Source organism: Brachypodium distachyon, chromosome 5 (genome assembly GCF_000005505.3).
Source record: "Brachypodium distachyon strain Bd21 chromosome 5, Brachypodium_distachyon_v3.0, whole genome shotgun sequence".
Classification (NCBI taxonomy): domain Eukaryota; kingdom Viridiplantae; phylum Streptophyta; class Magnoliopsida; order Poales; family Poaceae; genus Brachypodium; species Brachypodium distachyon.
The window spans coordinates 18,779,822-18,800,410 of record NC_016135.3 but is presented as its reverse complement, the minus strand read 5'-3'; the positions used below and the strand labels follow the sequence as shown (position 1 = coordinate 18,800,410).

Below are 20,589 nucleotides of genomic sequence, written 5' to 3'. Positions count from 1 at the left end.
CGCTAGGGACGGCTCGCGGGCGGTGGAGGCGGGCAAGCTCGTGGGCTCGTCGGGCGCGAAGAAAGCAGCAGCACGAGGCACGGCGGCCGGCGGGGTGCGCGTCGGGCGGTGGTGTCGGCGCGGCGCGGCCATCTGCAGCGGAGGGGAGCTCGGCGGGGCTCGACTGTCGCAGCGGCAAGCGCTTGTGTGGGCGGCGACACAATGACTGGAGTGGGCTCTACGAGGAAGACGAGATCTCTCTTCCTCTGCAGCTTCTTTCTCCTTGTGGCTTCCTACCCATCGATTCGGGCGGATCGTTGTGGTTCTGCTGCGCCGGCCATCTGCAGTTCTGTACGGACGGGTCCGGCGCCGTTACTCGGCTGGTAACCAAAGAGGGAAGAGGGCCATTGAGTGACTGACAATAGAGTTCCACACGTCAAAATGTGTTGTAACAAATGAACACAAAATCATAATGATACTCAGTAAAGACACGATTGAAAAGTGTGTTTGAGCAAAGGCCAACAAATAACGGGTGTCCAAATTTCCCCTTTCCGTATCTGCTGGAGACATGCTCTCACCCCCCTACACCGAGCGGCAACCAGCCACGCCTTTTCTCCGAACCCCTCCTCCCCGGATATCCTCCGCCGCCCAAAAACCTAGCGGCGAGCAGCAGGGTCGGACCCTGTACGGCTGTACCGCCCTTGCCCCTCTACGTGTTTGGCAGGCTGGCGCGCCACGCGGGCAGCAGCACTGGACAACGATCCCCTCCACAGTGCCCTCCAATTTGGCAAGCGGCCGTGCAGGGTCGGATTGATGGCCGCAGCGACGGTGGCGGCAGAGGAGCTGCGGCAGATGGGATTGCAACCCACACCTCGAGTTGAAAAGGCCGACGACGTACTTGGGGGAGACGATGACGAGATCCTGCGATTCATGGACTCCGCGGATAGCTACCTCCTCCTCATGGACTCGCTCTCTTCCGCTCTTCGCCAGGTGCGGATTCCTGGTTTCTGCCGTCCCTATCCACTCATCAACCCATCATAGTCCGGTATCGGCATTTAGTCTCTGGAATTTGGTTCTGTTGTCTCCGTGGTTTACTCTCGATATGTGAAGAAGTTTGACTCCCAATGAGGACGCTTTTGTTCTGATAATTTTATTCTCGCTGTATTGGTACCAACCTTTGTATAGTGTCCTGAAACTTATCCGGATCTGCTTTTGTTTTCTTGCATTGAATTTGATAATTTCCAGCAACTGTGGGTGAGTGAGACTCCTCATTACTGTTTAGCTTCCGTAAGATTTACTGGAGAAACTGTTTGCTTCATAGTACTGTCGCAGTTCACAAGTGTGAATGAATGATTTCTTTTCTAGGGATGGCTTGATCTGGCAAGTGCTCGTCACTCAATGGGTGCATCACGTGTTTCCAGTACACTGTTTGATCATAAAGAGCAATGTGCAGCCACTAAGCTGCAAGTGGTTTATCCTGCAGACTTGCGGCCATCAGGTAAACCACTTGTTTATTACTATTTGAGTTATCATTCTTTATCAACAACCAGGAACTGCCATGACAACCATTATTGTTATCTCATGATGTCTAATTTAAGTCTCTTCTCAAAATGGTTACAAAGATAGTTCCATGCGCAACTCATCAGTGGTTCTTCAACCATGTTTCAGAGTCAAACCCACACTTTGCTCTGTCCAAGTGGTGTCTGCAAGAATCAAACTCCGGTGATGTTATCGGTATGCAAGATAGTACTAAACCAAAACTAAGGTATCGAGGATTAGCTGCTGCCCCAGGTATTAGCATAGGCTTTTTGTACTCTCTTTTTTAGTATTGTAGTGTTTGTATTAGTTTCCCTTGCTCACCATCAGATCCTTTTTTTAATTAAGGAGATGGTATCAATGAATCAGATGCAACTACTGCAAAGTCTTCTACTGGTGTTGACACCAGCAGTCAGGTAAGTTCAATATAAAAGCATGTTATCTTTTGCAAATATTGGCAGGTAAAAGCAACATATTGAACTCTTATAAATTGGAGTAGTGCTGTTCTATCAAAGTACATTTGCGGCAATAGAGCATGATTGCTAGTGAACAACCGCTTAAAAGCAACAAAAATAGAGCACTAGTTATGAACTTATGATGAATAAATGTAAGTCGAGAAACTAGGTTTTATATGCTTGACAGCGTGAGTGGTTAGTGTGGTCGACCCTCACAGGCTCACCCGGTTATCCCTGATATGCTGGATGCCAGACCTGTTGATAGAATGGTAGTTCAAATTTAAGTATCAAGGCAATAAACTGATTGTATCACAAGACAATACATATTAGGAATGGTGGATTAGTTATTTTGTAATTCCTTGATGCTTGAATTATATTGATTTTCTTTCCCTTCACACCTTAGGTTCAAATGGCAAGATCGAAAGCATTATCGGTCTTCGGAGCATTGGTGTCTCCAAAACTACGAACAACCCAAGTTTCCTTTGAAACAGGTTCTGTTTCTAACAAGAATACACCATGCTTTAATCTTATAGTGTTTTAACTTTTTACTAATATTTTAGTTTCATGCAGCACTTGAACTAATTGTAGAGTTGGCAAATTCAAGATCAACCATGCTCTCTAGTTTCTCCCAGATAAAACCATGAAGCTTCAGTAGCTGCCTGAGTTTGAGATGTTGTTCCCTATTTGAAATCTTGATGTTGTGGAAATGTATATTTTACCGTATTAATTTGCTTGCCCCGTTGCCCTTGGAACAACCCCAGGGACAAAGACCATGTTTTTTTTTGCAAGTTCACATCCATTTTGTAAGATAAACTTGGTGATCACTTCCACAAATTTTATGTTAATATTATGAAATATCAGTATTAGTTATGGTTGGACATTTTGGTGGGAGGGGGGGGGGGGGGGGGGTTATTGTTCTTGCTATATTAGTTATGGTTGGACATGGCATGGACTTATAGCCAGTAGCGAGCTGTGTTATTGTTCTTGCTCTAACCGCTTGTCGACCTTATCGATGATAAGCGAAAACACCAAGAGACAAAGCTTAGGAGTGGAAAGAAGATGGGCTGATATTTACGTTTGCGGAAAAGATGATACGGAGACCCAAGAACTGCCGCCAAGATATAGTCCACATGTATTGGCCAAAAGTGCTTTTGTCGAAGTTAACGAGAAGGCCTTGCGGAAAAAAAATCTAAAAAAAATACACAAGTTTTTTTAGGTGGCTCAAACCCTATTCCAGCGCAAAAAAGAAAAAGAAAAAAAATGTGTGCTCAAAGAATGATGAGACTGTCGCACCCGTACAAGTTTTTTTCAGCTTCTTCACCGGTGCGGCGGCTTTATCTTTTTTTAAGGAAAAGACACCGAGTGCTCAGCTTTAAATAAAGCCTAAACCGAGCGAAAGTAACGGAAGTATGCTGGGGCTGCCAGCTTACGATTTGTGCAACAAAATAACACAAACAACAGAGCAAGAGCTGAGGGATAAAACTAGAAACGCTACGCCTGCGCGCTGTTGCTAGGCTTCGTGCTGATGTGGATACGCTTAAACTCCATTGCCACTGCCGGATACGCCTGCAGGTCCTTGCTTCATCTTATGGCGTCGGCAGCGAATCTAGGAGGTACGTCTTCAACACTTGGATCTCATCTTTGAAGACGAAGCAGAACCGAAGAAGCCTGCCATGGACTGTGTGATGTTTAGCTTTTCAGGGTTCTTCTTCATCTTTGGCGCTGTACCTTGCACTTCTATACATACGGTTATGGTATGGTTTGCGGAGAAAAAAAAAAGACATGTTTATCCAAGAGAAATATTTTAGTCAAGATACTGGCGAACCATTCTCTGACAGTTTTCGTCGCTAACAAATATGTCTAGAAGATACATCGAGGGGGTCCCTTCAACCAAGAATACTTGATCTTCTATACTTACGATTCAAAGCGCTTGGGGCTAAGAGCGCAGTATTAAATGATTTTTATTTGCAATTTGTCTGCCTGGACATTCATGGCGCCTTGCTGAACCTTGTAGCTTGTAATGGAAGGTAAACAACTTCAATTGGTTTCATCTACCGGTTAGAATTATCTTAACATAGGTTTGGCAGACTATGATTTACCGATTGGAGATTGTCTTCTAGATCAGATTTCCTCTGGTTCTAATTTCTAAATGCTCCATTAATACATATCTGTCAAAGGAAGTTGAACACCATCAGCCCTGCAAGTTCAAAGACAGGATCAGACCCCAGAATCAGTACATATACTCTTTGTCCTGAAGAAAAAAAAAGGTCGAAAAATGCCAGTCACTAGGTAGAAAGTGTGCAATTGAAGTGTTTGGGGGAATGCTGCAAGAAAATCTGATTCATAGACCTGCAAGTGGGCACAGGCCATCCACGGGATCCTGCTAAACTAAGATATACGCATGCATGCTAATTGATGCATAATCAAAATGAATACATCACAAGATAATGTATATTCAGATTTTGTTCGTCTGTGTGGACCTAGGAAGGTCTACCATGGTGCATAAGACACTGGTTCGAAATCATGTACAGTATTATTCTTGATAGATCTCATATATGGATAACGTGTGACACCCCAACACCAACATGAGGGATGTGCGTTATTTGTATGAGTACATGGGTGATCTTCGTTCTAGGTATCTCCATCATAACATATCAAACAGGTATTGTAAACTCTTAATCTCAAGACAGGAATAGAGCGTAAAATATACATTGAAATGTTTAAATAACATCAGCATTGTAGACACAAGACATTTAAATGTGCATGCTTTGATTTAAAGGGTACCTCACATCCTGCCCCTTCCAGAGTGAATCAGGTCTGGGAAGTTCCAGCACACAATCTTAGTAAGATCACGTGGTCAACTGGTGTTGTTCTTAATCTGCATTTCACCCACTTGGTACCTTGATCTCACAGTCTGCATCAAATTAATTGTTTCGTCATTCAGTTATGTTTTCTTGGAGAAGCTTTTGACATAAGTTGTGAACTAAAAATATCACAAATAGTTCTTAAGCAGAAGGCAAACTAGACGAAGCAAGAAACCTCCAGAAGAGTGACGTAGTAAAAGTCTTCCATGTGCTGCATAAGAGCTGAACCATCCCTGATTGAGCGGAGTAGGTTGATTTCTGTCTGGAGTAGTTTTTCCACAAGCTGCGTCTCTCCTCTCATCTGGAGAGAATTTAATATGCCCAACTTGTCAAATACAATTTGAGCAGCATCAACTTTGTTTAGTTTCTTTTTAGATTTTTTTTCTTCTAAAGATGTGTCTTTGGAACAAACCGATGGATGGAAATATTTCCTGCTTAAAGTAACATGGGATCCTTATACTACTAGAAACAAGAATTCTCATCTCTTTGTGGCATTCCCCATAAAGGTAAAATATAAATTGTTAGTACGTAATCAGCGGGTGATTTTGCTTTAGGGCTTTAGTATGAAGCCAGAGACACTCACAAATTCACTAACAAACACGTCAGGGGTGTACTCGCCTATCTCATCACCCTGATCTTCATCATCCAAAATTTCCTTGTTTACCTATGTCAGAATATAAATACCGTTCTAAGTTTCAGGTCAGAACTTGAAGATCTGAATGATAAAAGGGAATGTTGACAACATTGAAATAGGGTAAAAAAGTTAGAAAATACTCCCTCTGTTCCTAAATACTTGTCGTGGTTTTGCACTAAAACCACGACAAGTATTTAGGAACGGAGGGGGTAATAATTTACCAGTGCATCTTTTAGATCTCCACATTTAAGATAAACCGGTTCTTCCACATGGCAATAGCCCATAAGACGTGGTACTGTTGGAATGATATCTCGGTGATTGACAATTCTCCAGCTATCTTTTACTTTCTGCATATATCAGTCCGAAACAGAACTTGCTTCAAAAAACTGACTTTGAGTAATGCTTCTGAGTATCTTTTAAATGGTCTTATAATTACCGCATTGTAGACTTCAGCAAACCTTCTATTCCCAACTCTAGGAGAGCCAAAGTTGTACATCGTCACAAATATAATACCATTCCTATACAAGGTAAGATGAAAAACGTGAGCTTACAACTGTAGAAAAAAGGTGCAAGGAAATAGGAAATCTGCTAACTGCAGGAGAAGGTAATGGTATGTTACGTACATATAAATATATAGTCTGCTATGCCAACACCTTTCTAACACAACCATATATAACTTGGATTGGAAGCCAAAAATTCATTCTGCACTTCACTTCTATTAAGCAAAACGTGTAGCTCTCATTTAGGGCAGCACAGTTAAAAGTTGGCTTGCTTGAGCACCTTTGAGTATCTTGTTTGCTTAACTAAGACTCTAAGAGTGATGCGTTAATGTCTGACATTTCTTTCCACATTAACCTTTACTAAATGGTACCATATGGTTTAGATGGAACAAGAAGGTTATGGATCAAGATCAAGTCGGGCTTACTTCGCCATTTGACTTGATGAAAGTTCAATAGCGAGAAGGGTTGCTAGTGCTCCGCCTAAACTATGTCCAGTTACATAGATATGCCACTTAGGTGTTGTTTCCGCGCCTTCTTCATCCCTACAGTGGAAAAATGAGATGATCCATGGATAGAGTTTGAGAGAACCAGTTGAGAAAAGAGATTGATATATACAGCGAAAGTATAAGCATTCAAGTTTCCAATCCGGACAGTTGTTTTTCACAATAGTTTCTTGTCTGTGATCACAGCCAACAATTCTGGTCCATATTGGACGAACTTCTACATTATATTAGTCCACAGTAGAAGAGAAGAGACACTTCTTTGTTGCAAAATACTCACGTATATCCAATGGCATATTTGGTGAGAACCATGATCCTATTCCTAACAGAATCATATGCACTTAAGAATCCACTGTGAACCTAAAATATGATATGACAAGTCAATAAGCACAAAGTGACAGGAAATAGACTATGGATAAACAGATGAATGAAGAGAATACAGAACTAACTTGAACTTCTTCTTTGAAGTCGCCACCCAACCTCTCAGGGTTTAGTCTGCAATCAACTTCAAAATATGTTGTGTTAACTATTAAGTACACATAGAAAGTAAATACATTGTAATACTAGCAACTCTTAAAAATGGAAACCTAACAAACATATGGAAAGGAGTAAAAAATGTGGTGTGTTGAGTCTTACCCAGCAGGCACAAGCATTAAGTCGGTTATCAAATCCTTCCACCTTGTCTGAAAGTACATGCAGAAAGCAAAGTAAACTAGATGGAAACATGGCAAATTAATTGGCGAGTTTTCTATTGAGAGAACACGAGTGGGCCCTTTTTGTTATTGCATACTTGCTCAGTTCCTCGAAAGGCGACAACTAGCCTTCTTCGTGAAGAATCACGCCAAATGGCAACCTGCAGAAATTGTTAGGATAGGTAACACAACACAAGACAAATGAAAGGTGACAACAGAACTCACTGATATCACAATATCAACTCACTTGTGTGTCTGTTGAAACATTGTCAAGAAAGCATATCTTCTCGAAGTCTGATTGTATAAAACTGCTTCGCCCCATTGAAGTGGCAAGCATGGCCCATGCCTCAACCGCAGTCTCCGCACTTGCAAACAATTGCCTTGTGTCATCTGTGTTCTGTGCATCAGTAGACTTTTCGGTGGATGCAACAGCACCATTGTTGCATCCATCATTATCAATGGAATTCGCAGCACCTTGATCTTCTCTGATCGAATCATCTTTCCTGTTTGCTTCATCTGTGATTACTGACCCTTTTTCTTGTGGCGAGAAGTTCTTAGAGAGGATCACCAAAGCTCCTAATATATTCTCTGTTTGAGACAATACATCCCGAGATACTTCGTTAATGTCAGGAAAGGAAGCCTGCACCACCTCTTTCGTTGGCATTGTACTATCTTCGTCTCCAAAACAGGTTGCATGTTCAGCAGTTGTTTCACTGTCATCACTGGTTGATGTATCTGTTGTTGCCAGTCCCGATTCTAGATATACCTGTTCAGCAATTTCACGTGATTTTGAACCAAGTGAAGTTAATAGGTCAAATCCATCCAATTGCTTAGCCTCAGGAAGAGAAATTCCGAAGTTTTGGAGAACATTTTGGTTGAGTGTGTTGGTGAAAGCACTCCAGGAGTATTCATCAGGTTCACTCATATCGGGCAAAGTGTTTGCTTCGCTGTTAACAATTGAGGCAGTATATTCAACTTCACTCTGAGAATCTGAGTTGTCTCCAGAAGCTTTTGAATCAATCTTCTGCTGTTGAAGTTCATTTGATCCATCAGACTTATCCAGGGTTTCTTCAGGCCTTTCAGAAACCTCAACTTTAATATCGGAAGACAATGGCTTTGGAAGGTTCGTGTAAGTGAAAGAACTTAGTTGGCCAAATGCAGAGCGCACAAACTGACTTGCATTTACAGTTTCAGATCCAAGGACTGTTCTGAGAGCAGATCCTAGGCTGCTCTTTGCAAGAAAGTCAGACACAAAGGGCATCCTCCACCATTGTTTTTCACGTTCAATGTCATCATAACTCTTGTATCTAACCTGATGAATTACTAATTAGAATTTAGATAAACCCAAAATGAAGTCTACAGACATCTTGGAAGGACTAAACATACAGAGCATATTAGTAGGCCATCAATATACCATCATAGATGTTTGTGCTAGGAGAACAGCAGCATAAATAGATATGGGTTCCTCATAAATGTAGCAATCTGTTAGTTATGTACTCCATGGTGTTGTATGTGCCTAACATGACCATTTTGCCTACAACTAGCAGTAAGGATTTACTTGTCTAGTGCGGAAAAATGTTAGCTAGCTAACTGTACACATTGTTCTGCTGCTGTTGCCTTTATAAGAACTTGTAGATAAAATGATGAAAAGGAAAGGTAAGAGAGGGTTTTGCTAGTATAAATGTACTTCATATCCCTCCAGAAGGCAAGGATCAGTTCAGTATGGCATGCACCTTAACTAGGGAGTAGGGAGTATTGAAGTGACCACAAATTTATTTATTTTGGTAATGAATTAATGATCTTACTCTTACCTCTAAATCAATAGTTCCACCACCACCAAGGCCTTCTAGTTCAACAGTAGCATCATGCTTATCTCCTAAAAAGAGCAAGGGTATTACAAGGTTGTCCCAAGAGTAACAAACCAGCACACCAGAAGGTTATCACCCTACGGTCATAATTTTATTTGGTCAAGCAGCCATAACTGATAAAATAGTTCAGGTGTATGATTTTTTCGAGAAGGTGCATACAGATACAGTGCTACAGATCAGCAAGATTACATGCAATTAAGCAACATGTAACTATGGAGTTATATTTTATCCAAATACAAAATAATACAACAGTAACTGTATCTGACATAAGAAATTTCAGTACAGGAGGTAGATTGCATGTTGGACGTTCTCAAATTAGTGGAATTGTTGATTTGGTCTTATCTTTTTTAATGAGTCAGGCTTACTCTAAATCATTTTTGTCTTTGATTTAAAATAAATAATAGATGAAACTGCATATATCTTGAATTCCTTCATAGATCATAATTTAAAAAGATGAGACTGAGGGTGGAGACTGGAGACACACACACACACACACATCCTAAGATAGAAGATGGGGAAACTCAAAGCAAGGTGTCTGAGTGGAACCTTGTCTCACTAGCCATTTACCAGAGCTCCCCTTCATAGACGTAAATCAGTTAGCTTCTATGGTTTGGCCAATTCGAGCCTGTTTTGCTATGCAGTGGCAAAGCCACGTTCAAGCTGTGTGATCAACTGACCATACAGCCTTTTAGCAAAATCATCAAACACAAATTCATGTAGAAAACAGAAAACTAGATAAAGTTGATAGATAATCATGTATTTGACATCACCGGATTAGAGTCCTGGCACCACCACTGTTGCTATGGATTTTGCCCAGGGGTGGGGCCTGTGTAACTTTGTGGGCAAGTTCCACTGAGAACAAGGAGTAAACCAGCATCCATGTACTGAAACCCTTGTTATCACAAAAAGAAGCACCAAGCAACAGACATTGTCATTTTTGGGTAAAATGTAGAGTTACCGTCGCAAAGTGTTTCAAGGTACAGTCCAGCATTTCCCATTCGTTTGTGTGGGGTGACAAGGTTTGCATCCCAAGCCTCGACCTATTGAGAAGAATGGAACCAGATGCCAAAAGGCACAATAATTATTTGTGCTGATGCCAGGATATAACAAAGCAGATGACTGAAAAAATTGAAGGATATGTAAACTGGATTCTATGATTATATCACTTGCTAAATGAAATGTATAGTTTTCTGAAGTAATGAAATGTGTAGTTTGCTTATGTACTTATTTATGATTAAATAAAAATAATTCGCTCCATGTTTTCCGGTCACCCGGTGCTGAAGATTCTGGTTGTGAGTTAAAATAATAGGAGCTCAAAAAATTGAGAGCCTCAAAATTCTTAAATCTCCTACCCCCACCCACCCATGAAAAGAAGTTAAGATCATTAGTGTTTATATTCCAGACTGAACTTAAGCTTCATTGGAGATTGATGTATCAAACTTCAGCCATGGTTTACTTACAAAGCAACCTCACTGGTTCACTCCTAAAGAACAAGATTCTGATTGGCCATTGGCACAGAGCCACTTGCTCACTTCCAAGATGCATAACTCTAAGAACAATGAAGACCTGCCTAATGATCACGACTTGGAGTGAGTCCATTATTACAGTGGACTCACAGTACTTCATACCTGTAGTAGATTTTCTTGAGATTTCCTAATGTTAAATGTGAAATCCTCGTTCCATGTTGGCTCCTTCGTCCTACATTGATCAATTACTCAAATCAAAATCTGCAGTAATTGTGGAAAATAATTAGCAAGCGTATTGAATATTATTGTCAAGAAATCAACCCATTAGCCATGACCCTGAAGTCAGTGATATGTACTGCATGCACTATTTTAATATAAAGAGGAAATTCTTATTCAGAGTAGCACCCCCAGGGCCCCCAGCATGTACAGAAAAGGGAAAAAATTACTCACGCCCATTTAATATTGCTCTTTGTAGTTTGACCATTTAGTTGTAGAACTACATAAGGATCACTTGTACCCTGCAATGGAAGGGGATTAGAAGAAGGGAGGTGCTAATGAAGTGGAATGGGATGGCTTTAAGTAATACTCCCTCCGATCCATATTAATTGTCTCAAATTTGCCCAAATATGGATGTATTTATGTCTAAAAAGCGTCTAGATGCATGTAATATTTTGACAACTAATATGGATCGGAGGGAGTAATACTTAAAGATATGCCAACTACTACTGCATTGAAGAAATGCGGTAGCTCTCAAATTCTCGGAGACTGCATTAAAACTGATAATAATATCTGCAAAGTGTCCCATAACTATATAAACCTGGGTATCAGGCGAAGGAACAAATTTTCTGATGGGTTCAAGCAAAGCATTATTTGATGCACATGTGGCCTGCAAAAGGCTTATGTACTTGTCCAAGGTCAACGAGAAATACTTAATAATGGCATCCTTTTATGTACTGAATGATCAATTCCACTACTCCATTTGTAAGATAAGATATGGCTCTGATCCATCAATTGTTCCATATCCTTTTCGGAAAAAAAATCAATTGTTCCATATTATCCACAACAACAAAATTGAAGCGTCTAGAAGACAGATAATGGAAAATGGATGCAGCTTAGGGCGTCAAGTACACATTAGTATATGAATCACCATACCCACGGATCCATTGCAGGAAGACTCGTGCCTTTCTTCAGCCTCACAACCAGTTGTCCATCATACACTTCATGGAGAAATACACTGCAATAGCCAGTAACCATTCACGACATTTAAAACAACAACAAAAATTAAAAAAAAAAACTTCAGAATTTTATTGTCTGCGTTGTTCAGAACCACAGCGCTCACAAATACTTGTACCACAATTCACAAACGTGATTCGAATTCTAGGGAAAGGACCGATACGCCCACAACTTACTTGGATAGGAACACTGTCTGACATTCAGCTGCATCGGTCTCGCGCCAGCCCGCATCTACCTGCCAAATAAGAAGAACAGATTGTATTCATTAACTGCCATTTGCAAGTACTTCATGATTAGTACAGTTCAAGGATGACGAGGAGTAAGTAACAAAGGGCTCACTGGTGGGCTGCTGTAGGCCTCGAAGGCGAAGCCGGCTAGCACGACGGCGAGGTTGAGGTCGAACTGTGGGCGCGGGCGGTCCTCCTCCCCGACCGACGCCGCCCCCTCCTCGGCGCTCTCCGACCCGGGCTTCACGGCGGACTGGCCGCCCGCCGCGCACCTCGCCCTCAACCCCGCCCACCTCCGCCATCTCCCCCTCCTCGCGCTCCAGCACCTGACGGCGCGATAGCTCGCCGACGACAACAACGACCGCCCGGAGCCGGATGTAGCCACCGCGAGCCGCGGCGCGATGGGGCACACGCTTGTGGGGGCAGTGGAAGCCATTGGAACCTCTCCAATCTGTTGTTACGCCCTCCCGCGACTTCTGTCTTCTGGTCGGGCTTTCAACTTGAAAAGGGAGAGCACAGAAGAAGCGAGAAGGCGCTTCCGGTGTGCGCGCGCTAGTTCGAGTGGTGATAAAGAGCTGGGGTGAAAAGCGCACCACGTTTGGCTGCACCACAGCGTTCGCCAGCTTCATCTGTCGTCCTCGCGAAGTCGGCAAGAAAATAAGTCTCGCGAACGCTGTGGTGCAGCCTAGTTCCTTCCTTTCTCCTTGCTATATCGAGTGATTTTTTATTATATGTATCATATATTTTTTGGACAAAAATTATATTCATATTTAATGAATTTGAGTCACTTATGAGACGGAGTAACGGTATTTTCGTGTTTTTTCCCTCTCTGAACAGTTTTTTATGCTCTGGTCCACTCTATATATTTCCCCTGCCTCCGTCATGGTCGTTCACCCCGGTCAACCTTGGTCCGCTCTCTCTTTACCCGCTTCTTCTTTTCTCCTCTCCTTCGTCCTCCTGCCGCCTCCTCCTGGAGACTTTCGCCCGGATCGAACGGCCAGTCGGCCACTGCTCCACGGTTCTCCCGGACATTTCCGAATTGGAAAATTGATACGGTAAGATATGAACGAAACTTCCATCGCACAACCAAAGAAAAGCTATGGGCCAAAACGCGCATGCATCCGCTACATTAAACGATCTAGAACCAGGAGTTCTTTCGCATCAAAATCTCATCAAAGAGCAGCAGCGGGCCAGGAGGCTATACAATTACAGTTACAGAGAATGGAAACTCTCCTAGATCAGCTGCGGCTACATCCAGTAGCCGCCCTCCATGCTGCAGTCGTCGGAAGGGTGGTGGCCATGGCCGTGCTCGCTCATGCTTCCCCTCAACCGGTAGAAGTTCCTGGTCCTGCTCCTCAGCGGCCCCGACCAGTCGTACATCGCCAGGGACTCGATCTTGTCCAGCACCGCGCTCGGCGTCGACCGCGGCCGCCGCGCCGACGCGTCATCGGCGGGGTCCGAGCTGTAGCCCGCTGCCATCGGGCGGGGCGCCCCGGGGATGCGCGGCGGCGCGTCACCGTCGTTCCACGAGCAGCTCCTGCCGTCGTTCCAGGGGGACTCCTCGTCCTCCGTGGCGCCGCCGCCGAAGGAGCCGCTGCAAGTCTCGCCGTTCCCGCTGGTGATCAGCTTCAGCGCCTGCACGACCTCGCCCATGAACGGCCGGTGCGACGCCTCCACGTGCACGCACATGGACGCAATGGCCGCCGCCTTGGCCAGCTTATCGAAGTCGCAGCTCGCCGGTGCCGGCAGCGATGGGTCCACCAGCTGCTGCAGGCCTTCCCGAGTGGTGAGGAGCGGGCGCGCCCAGGTGACAAGGTTCTCGGACCCCGGCGGCTGGGACATGTCCACGGGCTTCCGGCCTGACAGGAGCTCCAAGAGCACCACGCCGTAGCTGTACACGTCGCTCTTCACCAGGAGATGACCGGTCATTGCGTACTCCGGGGCAACGTAACTGCAATAAATCAAAGAGTGCAATAGAAATTTCAATCAGTGCGGTTGTACTCAGTAGCCAGGAGGAGAATAAGATTACACAATCTTTTCTTACCCGAATGTTCCCATGACCTGAGTAGAAATATGCTCGAGTCCTTCTGATGCTTCCTTGGCAAGCCCGAAATCTGCAACCTTGGGGGTGAAATCGTTCTCGAGCAGAACATTGCTAGCCTTGAAATCACGGTGGATAACATGGGGATTGGCATCCTCATGCAGGTAGGCCAGACCCCTTGCTGCACCCAGGGCTATTTTCATTCTAGTGTCGAAATCAAGTGGACCGTATATTTTATGCGAACCTGAAATACAGAAACAGAAGTAAGTAACTATCACAGTTAAGAAATTGTTTGATCCTTAGTGTAATTCTACTCTTGGAGGTACAGTTTCTTAAACACTTTATTGAAGTACTGCGAAGATGCCATGCAAAATAACATAGGTTCACATACCATGCAGATGAGACTCAACGCTTCCGTTTGGAACAAGCTCAAATACCAAGCATCTCATGCTCCGCTCAACGCATATACCGATCAACTTGACAAGATTGCGATGATGCAAACGACTTAGCATCTCGACTTCTGCAATGAACTCACGATCTCTGTTCTGGTGTTTCCCTGTAAGCAATTTGACAGCAACCTCAGTTCCATCTTCGATTATGCCACGATAAACACGCCCATACCCTCCTTCGCCTATTATTTTGTTGAAGCTAAATTTTCCCGTTGCCTTCTCAAGCTCAGAAATCGAAAATGTCTTGACAGTGGATGGGCAGGTTGGTATTGTTGAAGAAAAAGATGCTGTCGAGCTGGCTGAACTGGAGAATGATGACCTCATACCTGAAACAGTAACAAGGTGTTGTTACAAATATCAGGGGATTTAGACCATCTGAAAATGAGGCTTTATGGTTCCTGGTGCGTAGCTGCTAGAAAATTGTAGCAAGTCAGAATTTATACAGTCCAGGACTAACTTTTAATCTGCAGCTTAACTGATTAAAATGCAAATGGCTATAATGTAAAAGCTATACAAGAGCTGCTACGCAAAATTACCTGTTTTTCTGGTGAATGATGAATTCGAAGCATGACCAGTACCATGAGCCTTTTCACATCCTTTATATTTGCATATGATGCCGATGCCAAAACAAGTCAAAACAAGCACAACAGCTGACAGAGCAATTATGGCAACAATTTTAGAGTTAATCTTCTGATGGCTTTTATTGTGTACATTTGCGCCCAAGGGGTTCTCATTGCTGCTTACTGGACCCAAGGATCCTGGAACATTAGGTACCGAAGAAGGTAGGCCTGCAATGTTTTTGTGATTAAATAAAGCAAGCAATACATGACCAATGGGCTTTTATGCTAGTGACGTGGATGTCTCAACACAATTATGTCACTCACCAGGATAATGGACATATATTACATCATAATCACCAAAAATAGACGACTTGATCAGAACCTTCTTTTGCAAAAATCTGTTGCTAGTCAGTAAAGCTGAAACCCTGTCAAACTTCTGACCTAGTGGCACCAAATCAATGGTTACTGTAGTCTTTTCAGGACCTTGAATACTGCTCCCAGCACCCATTATCCGAACTTGACTCTGTTTCAGGAATGTACCTTCTGCAATCTCAATTTCTAGCTCATCAATTCTTGGGAATAACTGGTATGGTGCTACTCCAAGGTCAAGCTGAATTTGCATAGGATATACACAACCACAAGGGGAACCAATTGGAGTAGAAGTTAGCGGACTCGAACAAGTTACTCCACTGCAATCTGTTAAAATTTAGTGATAGGCAGGTCTGTTAGTGTTTTTCTATTTTCGACGGCGGCCTATTAGTGTTATGTTATTTAGTACTAACAATAAGATTAATTTGCAGTCTCTATTGGCCCGAGGAGAAAAGTAAAACCTTGTCTTTCAAACGATGGCGACGAAGATGGTGTGGCAACATGAGGTCTTTTTCTGTGATGCCTATGCACTGGGTGGTAAAAGGGACCTGGGAATTGGAAATATAGATCAATTATATGATGAACTCCAAATAATAAAGAGCACAACTGAAATATAGATCAATTATATGATGAACGCCTGTATTTCTTTCTTACCTTCAGGTCCAGGAGAAGGTGCTGGGGCTGGGGAAGGAACTGAATGTCGATCCGGTCTACTCAAGAACCCAAATAAGAATGCCGCAATGGTTGTTGAGCTTGCTGATCCCAGTGGCACTGCACATGATATTCAGAGAAAGTAATCCCATGCTGCCATGCAGTGCATACAAACATCAACATTAAAATAAAACTTCAATTCTGTACTTCTTTTATTTTTTCCTATCTAAATGAATCGGCAGAGCGCCTGCCTTCCGCCGTCAAAGAAAAACTTAATGTCACTACTAAAACGGCTACTGTTTAATGGATCTAAATTGCAATGCATCCCCACGCCATTTTTTCCCTCGGTTGGAGTTTTGCACTGTGTATACAGTTGAGCGAGTAAACGCGGAGTGCAATGACAGCTCTATGCAAGAAGACGAGGATCCAAAAGGTGGCCAAAACCCTCGCCAGACATTGCACCAAAACCTAAGACTTTCGAGTTCAATGGTGGCCTAACAGCACCAATGCAGCAAATCCAAACCACAGATTTGCATAAAGAAATTCCAACTTTGAGATGCTGAGCCTGATTTATGATGTAATTCACGAAAAAAGCGAAGATAAAGTAGAGACGGCCATCTCCACGGTGTCCAGAGTCCAGACCTACTGGATTCAGATGCGCTCAGGCAAATCACAAGAGCAGCAGCTCCACGAAGCAAAGGCAAGCCGCTTTTCCACGCATAACCATGGGGGACTTGCCACGCACGCCATGCCAGCCGCCTTTTCCGGGCGATCCCATTGCAGGCCAGCGAACCAGGCTAAATTTCTGCTCGGCATTGGAACTCCGATTCGAGAGAAACGCCTGGGAAAGAAGAGCCAGAGGGGGGAAAGAAAATCTCAAGAACATACCATAAACCGAGAGCGCAGCGGAAGCGAGGAGAAGCAGGGCCGCTCCCCGCGGCCGCATCTCGGTGCCGGCACCGGCCACCGGAGCCCGGTGGGTGGCGCAGGCTCAGGGCACTGCCATGCGGTGGGCCACCGCCCACAGGGATCCCAGTCGGCCTTCTTCCTCCCGCTCTGCTTCTGCCGTTTCCTCCTCTGGTCCAAGCTTTTTTTTTCTCGGGTCTTTTTGGTTCTTTGCATTGAAGTGATGCGCTGGTCCCGAGGGAGCATTAATTGGCGGGTGGGAGATACATCGAGGTCTTTGAACCTTTTCCAAATGTCTGTGTTTTTTTACTGTTTATTTGCTCCTCTCTGTAGTCCTGTTTGTCAAGTTTAAGTCTAACTGTCTAACTATGTTTACAAGTAAGGTTTTTTTGTTGAGAATTTTTACTATAGTACGTTTAAGTTAAATGTTTTTTGTGTTTACGTCTAATATGTTTGCAAGCAAGTTTAAATCAAGGGTTGAAACCTGATGATTTAGTATTGATGATATGGTTCAAGATGAGTTAGTCGTTACCAAAATGATGACATTTCAGCGTATTGATGAGAAGAGAGGAAAGAATAAACGTTTTCTCCCTAGAAAAACTAGCAATACACACGAACTACTGCTAAGAAAAAACTAAAGTTATTGTTGGAAGATGAGTACTGTAGATATGTTTTTAGAGTGTTGGTAAGAAGGTGAACGAAACTATTTGTTGAAAAGATTATTATTTTGTCTAAGGTTGTTCATTCTCGTTTTTTTTTATTAAAGGCATTTACTCCCTCCGTTCCTTAAAAAATGGCATATTAGTTTTCATTAAGACAAGGTTTTGACCACAAATTTCTATATTAAAGTGTGATTTATATGTCATGAAACCACAGGTATCATGAAATACTTTTGATAACAAATCTAACGGTACTAATTTTATGTCATATAAAATACATCTTGATAAACTAATCTGTGATCAAAACCTTATCTTAATGAAACCTAATATGCCATTTTTTAAGGAACGGAGAGAGTATACTAGTGTTCTTACCTGGCGTAGTTTCTTAATGATCCATGTCAATATTTTGTTTATATGACACATCATTAATGAGGAAAGAAAAGCAGCTGTCTCTATCCTAGATATTGTCTCATGTGAACCAATGAAAATAGTACTCATTCCGTCCAACAAAAAATGTCTCAAGTTTGTCAAAATTTGGATGTATCTAGACATGACTTAGTGTATAGATACATTCAAATTTAGTCAAAATTGAGACATTCTTTTTTGAACGGAGGAAATATCTTATTCTCTATTTGAGCCCTGTCCAAACTGGTATTTGTGTAATGGTTAGTCCGAATCGACGGCACCATCCAATTAAATAGAGGACAATGAAAAATTCACAAGTGTAGATACCGATAAAATGGAAATTCCATTTCCGTAGGTTTTCTGCCAGAAAATGTCTTTCCGTTTCTTCGAATAAAATTCCGTTTTGCCGTTTCACAAAATGCTGTCTTTATTTCCATATTTTCAGTGCGTTTTCGTTTCTTGCGGAACTGTTTCTAGTCCTCCACTCGAGCGTGTATCACGTTCACGTTCGTCTTGCCACTTGAGCTAGTACCTTTTCTCTTTTCTTTTTGCGTGTGACGTCATCGGTCTTCGTATACCTAGAGTCCTAGAGCAAAACTATAACAGAAAATCACGAGAGACCAGCAAACTAAACCAGCGGTGCCGCCCGTGCTACCTATACCTAGACCTTGCCAGCCAACGCAGCCACGCTGCTCTGGAGAAGTAAGTTTAAAGCAAGTGCATAAATCCCCAGGCCCATCACCTCATCCATTTCGAGTTGGTAAAAGGACAATAAGTCTGCAAACTTTCAGTCACACGAAATGACGAAAACATTCAAGGCCTAAGCGCAAAATGTATTTCTCTGTCACTTCCTCGCTCCCACGTTAATGGACGAAATATTACATATAATTTTATTTTATATAGATACATTCATATTTGAAAATTTTAAGTCACTTAGTATAGAATGGAGGGAGTACCTCTATTTGTTTGACACACCGGATCCAACGGTCACTTTTTTCTTGGAGGCAAAAAAGTCGTATACACAACAATTTTGGTGGCTGTAAGGCTACAAAAAGTTGCAATAGCAAAATCTCAAGCAACTGTTTTAAAAAATGGGTGAATTTATTTTGAACCAGAGTTTAAGGATTCGATCCGTTCATATATGCAGAAAAGAGTTGCCCATTTAATTAACGAAAAACCGGGACCTTGATGTGATGTGATGTGTTGTGACTTATGTTGTATCGGGCGAATTTTGATAGACATAAGGCACATCAATTCTCTGAGGTAGGATTATTTTGATTTTCACTTATGTTCTTATGTTTTAGTACCACTATTAGATCCTTCTAGCACGCTTTTCTCTTAAATTTGGAAGCAAATACTAAAATCTGAACAATTTTCCAGATGACGGTTCATTATTAACAATTATGAGATCATAAATACTACAGCGTTTGGATCTCATCATTTGGACTTGGAATCCTAAAATAGATTTTGGATTCCAAAAAACCAACTTGTTTGGTTGGCACAAAATTGAGTGCAGGAATTCAATTTAAAAATTCATCAAATCACATATACTGACATACATATAAACCCAATTCATCTCTAAAAGATATCATTTCTCTAGATTTGTCTCTCATTCTACAAATGAATGTGGCAAACAAACATGATTTTTGGATTCATAATTCAAATTCAACAAAAAAATCATATAAAAAAATTGTTTTTTGCCAAATGAAATTAGGGCTACCAAACGAGCTGTAAGAGCATTTCAACAATGTGGGTAAACGTTATTAAAACCATGGCATGTTAGCACACGGATGACTTGGATGTGACAAAAAAAAACGCAAAAGAAGAAGAACAAATAGTTTTCTTCTAAATTCACAGGTGCTATGCGTATACCAAAGACCAGGTAACATTGGGAAATAGTTGTTGGGTAACTTTTATCATGATTTTTCAGAAGCTAATTACAATAGCAAGAAATATTTGAAACTTTCCGGAAAATTATTTGTCAGAGAGTTTTTCACTCACCTCTGCATGAGATTGTTCACTCTTTCCCCCTCTGCATGATACATAACGTCAGTGTCAACCAAGTGTCAGGCCACAAAAGAAAAGTAAGTATCATGCCACTACTTCTCGCAAAAAAAAAAAAGTATCATGCCAGTACGCTACAAGCCTATGTAGTATGTACCTGATTACACGGGTCAAACTCCTTCATTGGCAGGGAGCTCCTTGTTTTCTACTACTCTGTAGTACTCCACGCAAGACAACCAAAGCCTAACAGACGAAGTGAGTAAGTGACGACTGACGAACGTCCCATGATCAGCAGGGGGGACGTCAGCTCGAGGGAAAAAAGGAAGCAATCCATTCTCTCGTTGATCGTTGCCGTTCTTGAAAGGCACCGATGGTGAAATGCTCACGTCTCGATCGAGTGTGTCGGCCGGATGGCCGGCGACGGCGCGTAGATTGGCTTGTTAGTTAGCTAGCCGAGGTAAACTTCAAAGGCAGGGAACATTGCCGCTTTACTTCTCCTTCAGTTTCAGTCCCTCCTCAGTCCTCTCACCTCCGCCTGGATGTAGAACATGAGCTGAATTTGGAGAGAATAATCTAGTATAAGCGTCATCA

General features: G+C 42.5%; 3 protein-coding genes across 9 annotated transcripts; 1 reads left to right on the top strand and 2 right to left on the bottom strand.

Moving 5' to 3' along the window:
* Positions 1–538: 538 nt before the first annotated feature.
* On the top strand, positions 539–2,840 carry LOC100834673 (coiled-coil domain-containing protein 115). Of its 2 annotated transcripts, none has more exons than XM_014895492.2 (6): positions 539–969; positions 1,345–1,477; positions 1,648–1,770; positions 1,867–1,931; positions 2,374–2,461; positions 2,541–2,840. In XM_014895492.2, exons 1-6 carry the CDS (start codon positions 793–795, stop codon positions 2,612–2,614), a joined length of 660 nt encoding a protein of 219 aa, XP_014750978.1. In that variant the 5' UTR covers positions 539–792; the 3' UTR covers positions 2,615–2,840. The 2 variants fall into 2 exon arrangements, with proteins under 2 accessions (XP_014750978.1, XP_003580113.1); XM_003580065.4 differs by having other exon boundaries at positions 541–969; positions 1,864–1,931; positions 2,541–2,836.
* LOC100834372 lies at positions 1,968–12,546 on the bottom strand. 5 transcript variants are annotated; one of them, XM_024455574.1, is made up of 20 exons: positions 12,067–12,546; positions 11,904–11,962; positions 11,647–11,728; positions 10,945–11,012; positions 10,657–10,726; positions 9,987–10,068; positions 8,972–9,036; positions 7,408–8,472; positions 7,259–7,321; positions 7,105–7,151; positions 6,918–6,963; positions 6,749–6,828; positions 6,394–6,510; positions 5,905–5,986; positions 5,690–5,815; positions 5,418–5,498; positions 5,010–5,135; positions 4,755–4,884; positions 4,070–4,167; positions 1,968–2,225 (listed from the first exon to the last, which is right to left on the bottom strand). In XM_024455574.1, exons 1-18 carry the CDS (start codon positions 12,388–12,390, stop codon positions 4,828–4,830), a joined length of 2,640 nt encoding a protein of 879 aa, XP_024311342.1. In that variant the 5' UTR covers positions 12,391–12,546; the 3' UTR covers positions 1,968–2,225; positions 4,070–4,167; positions 4,755–4,827. The 5 variants fall into 5 exon arrangements, with proteins under 5 accessions (XP_024311342.1, XP_024311340.1, XP_024311343.1 ...); XM_024455572.1 differs by lacking the exon at positions 1,968–2,225 and adding an exon at positions 3,247–3,648; XM_024455575.1 differs by lacking the exon at positions 1,968–2,225 and adding an exon at positions 3,247–3,638.
* Positions 12,547–13,035: 489 nt separating this feature from the next.
* Positions 13,036–17,145, bottom strand: LOC100834067 (receptor-like serine/threonine-protein kinase ALE2). 2 transcript variants are annotated; one of them, XM_014903410.2, is made up of 9 exons: positions 16,913–17,145; positions 16,028–16,144; positions 15,835–15,921; positions 15,545–15,700; positions 15,329–15,445; positions 14,981–15,232; positions 14,387–14,770; positions 13,999–14,239; positions 13,036–13,905 (listed from the first exon to the last, which is right to left on the bottom strand). In XM_014903410.2, exons 1-9 carry the CDS (start codon positions 16,968–16,970, stop codon positions 13,203–13,205), a joined length of 2,115 nt encoding a protein of 704 aa, XP_014758896.1. In that variant the 5' UTR covers positions 16,971–17,145; the 3' UTR covers positions 13,036–13,202. The 2 variants fall into 2 exon arrangements, with proteins under 2 accessions (XP_014758896.1, XP_003580111.1); XM_003580063.4 differs by having other exon boundaries at positions 15,329–15,700.
* Positions 17,146–20,589: the final 3,444 nt, after the last annotated feature.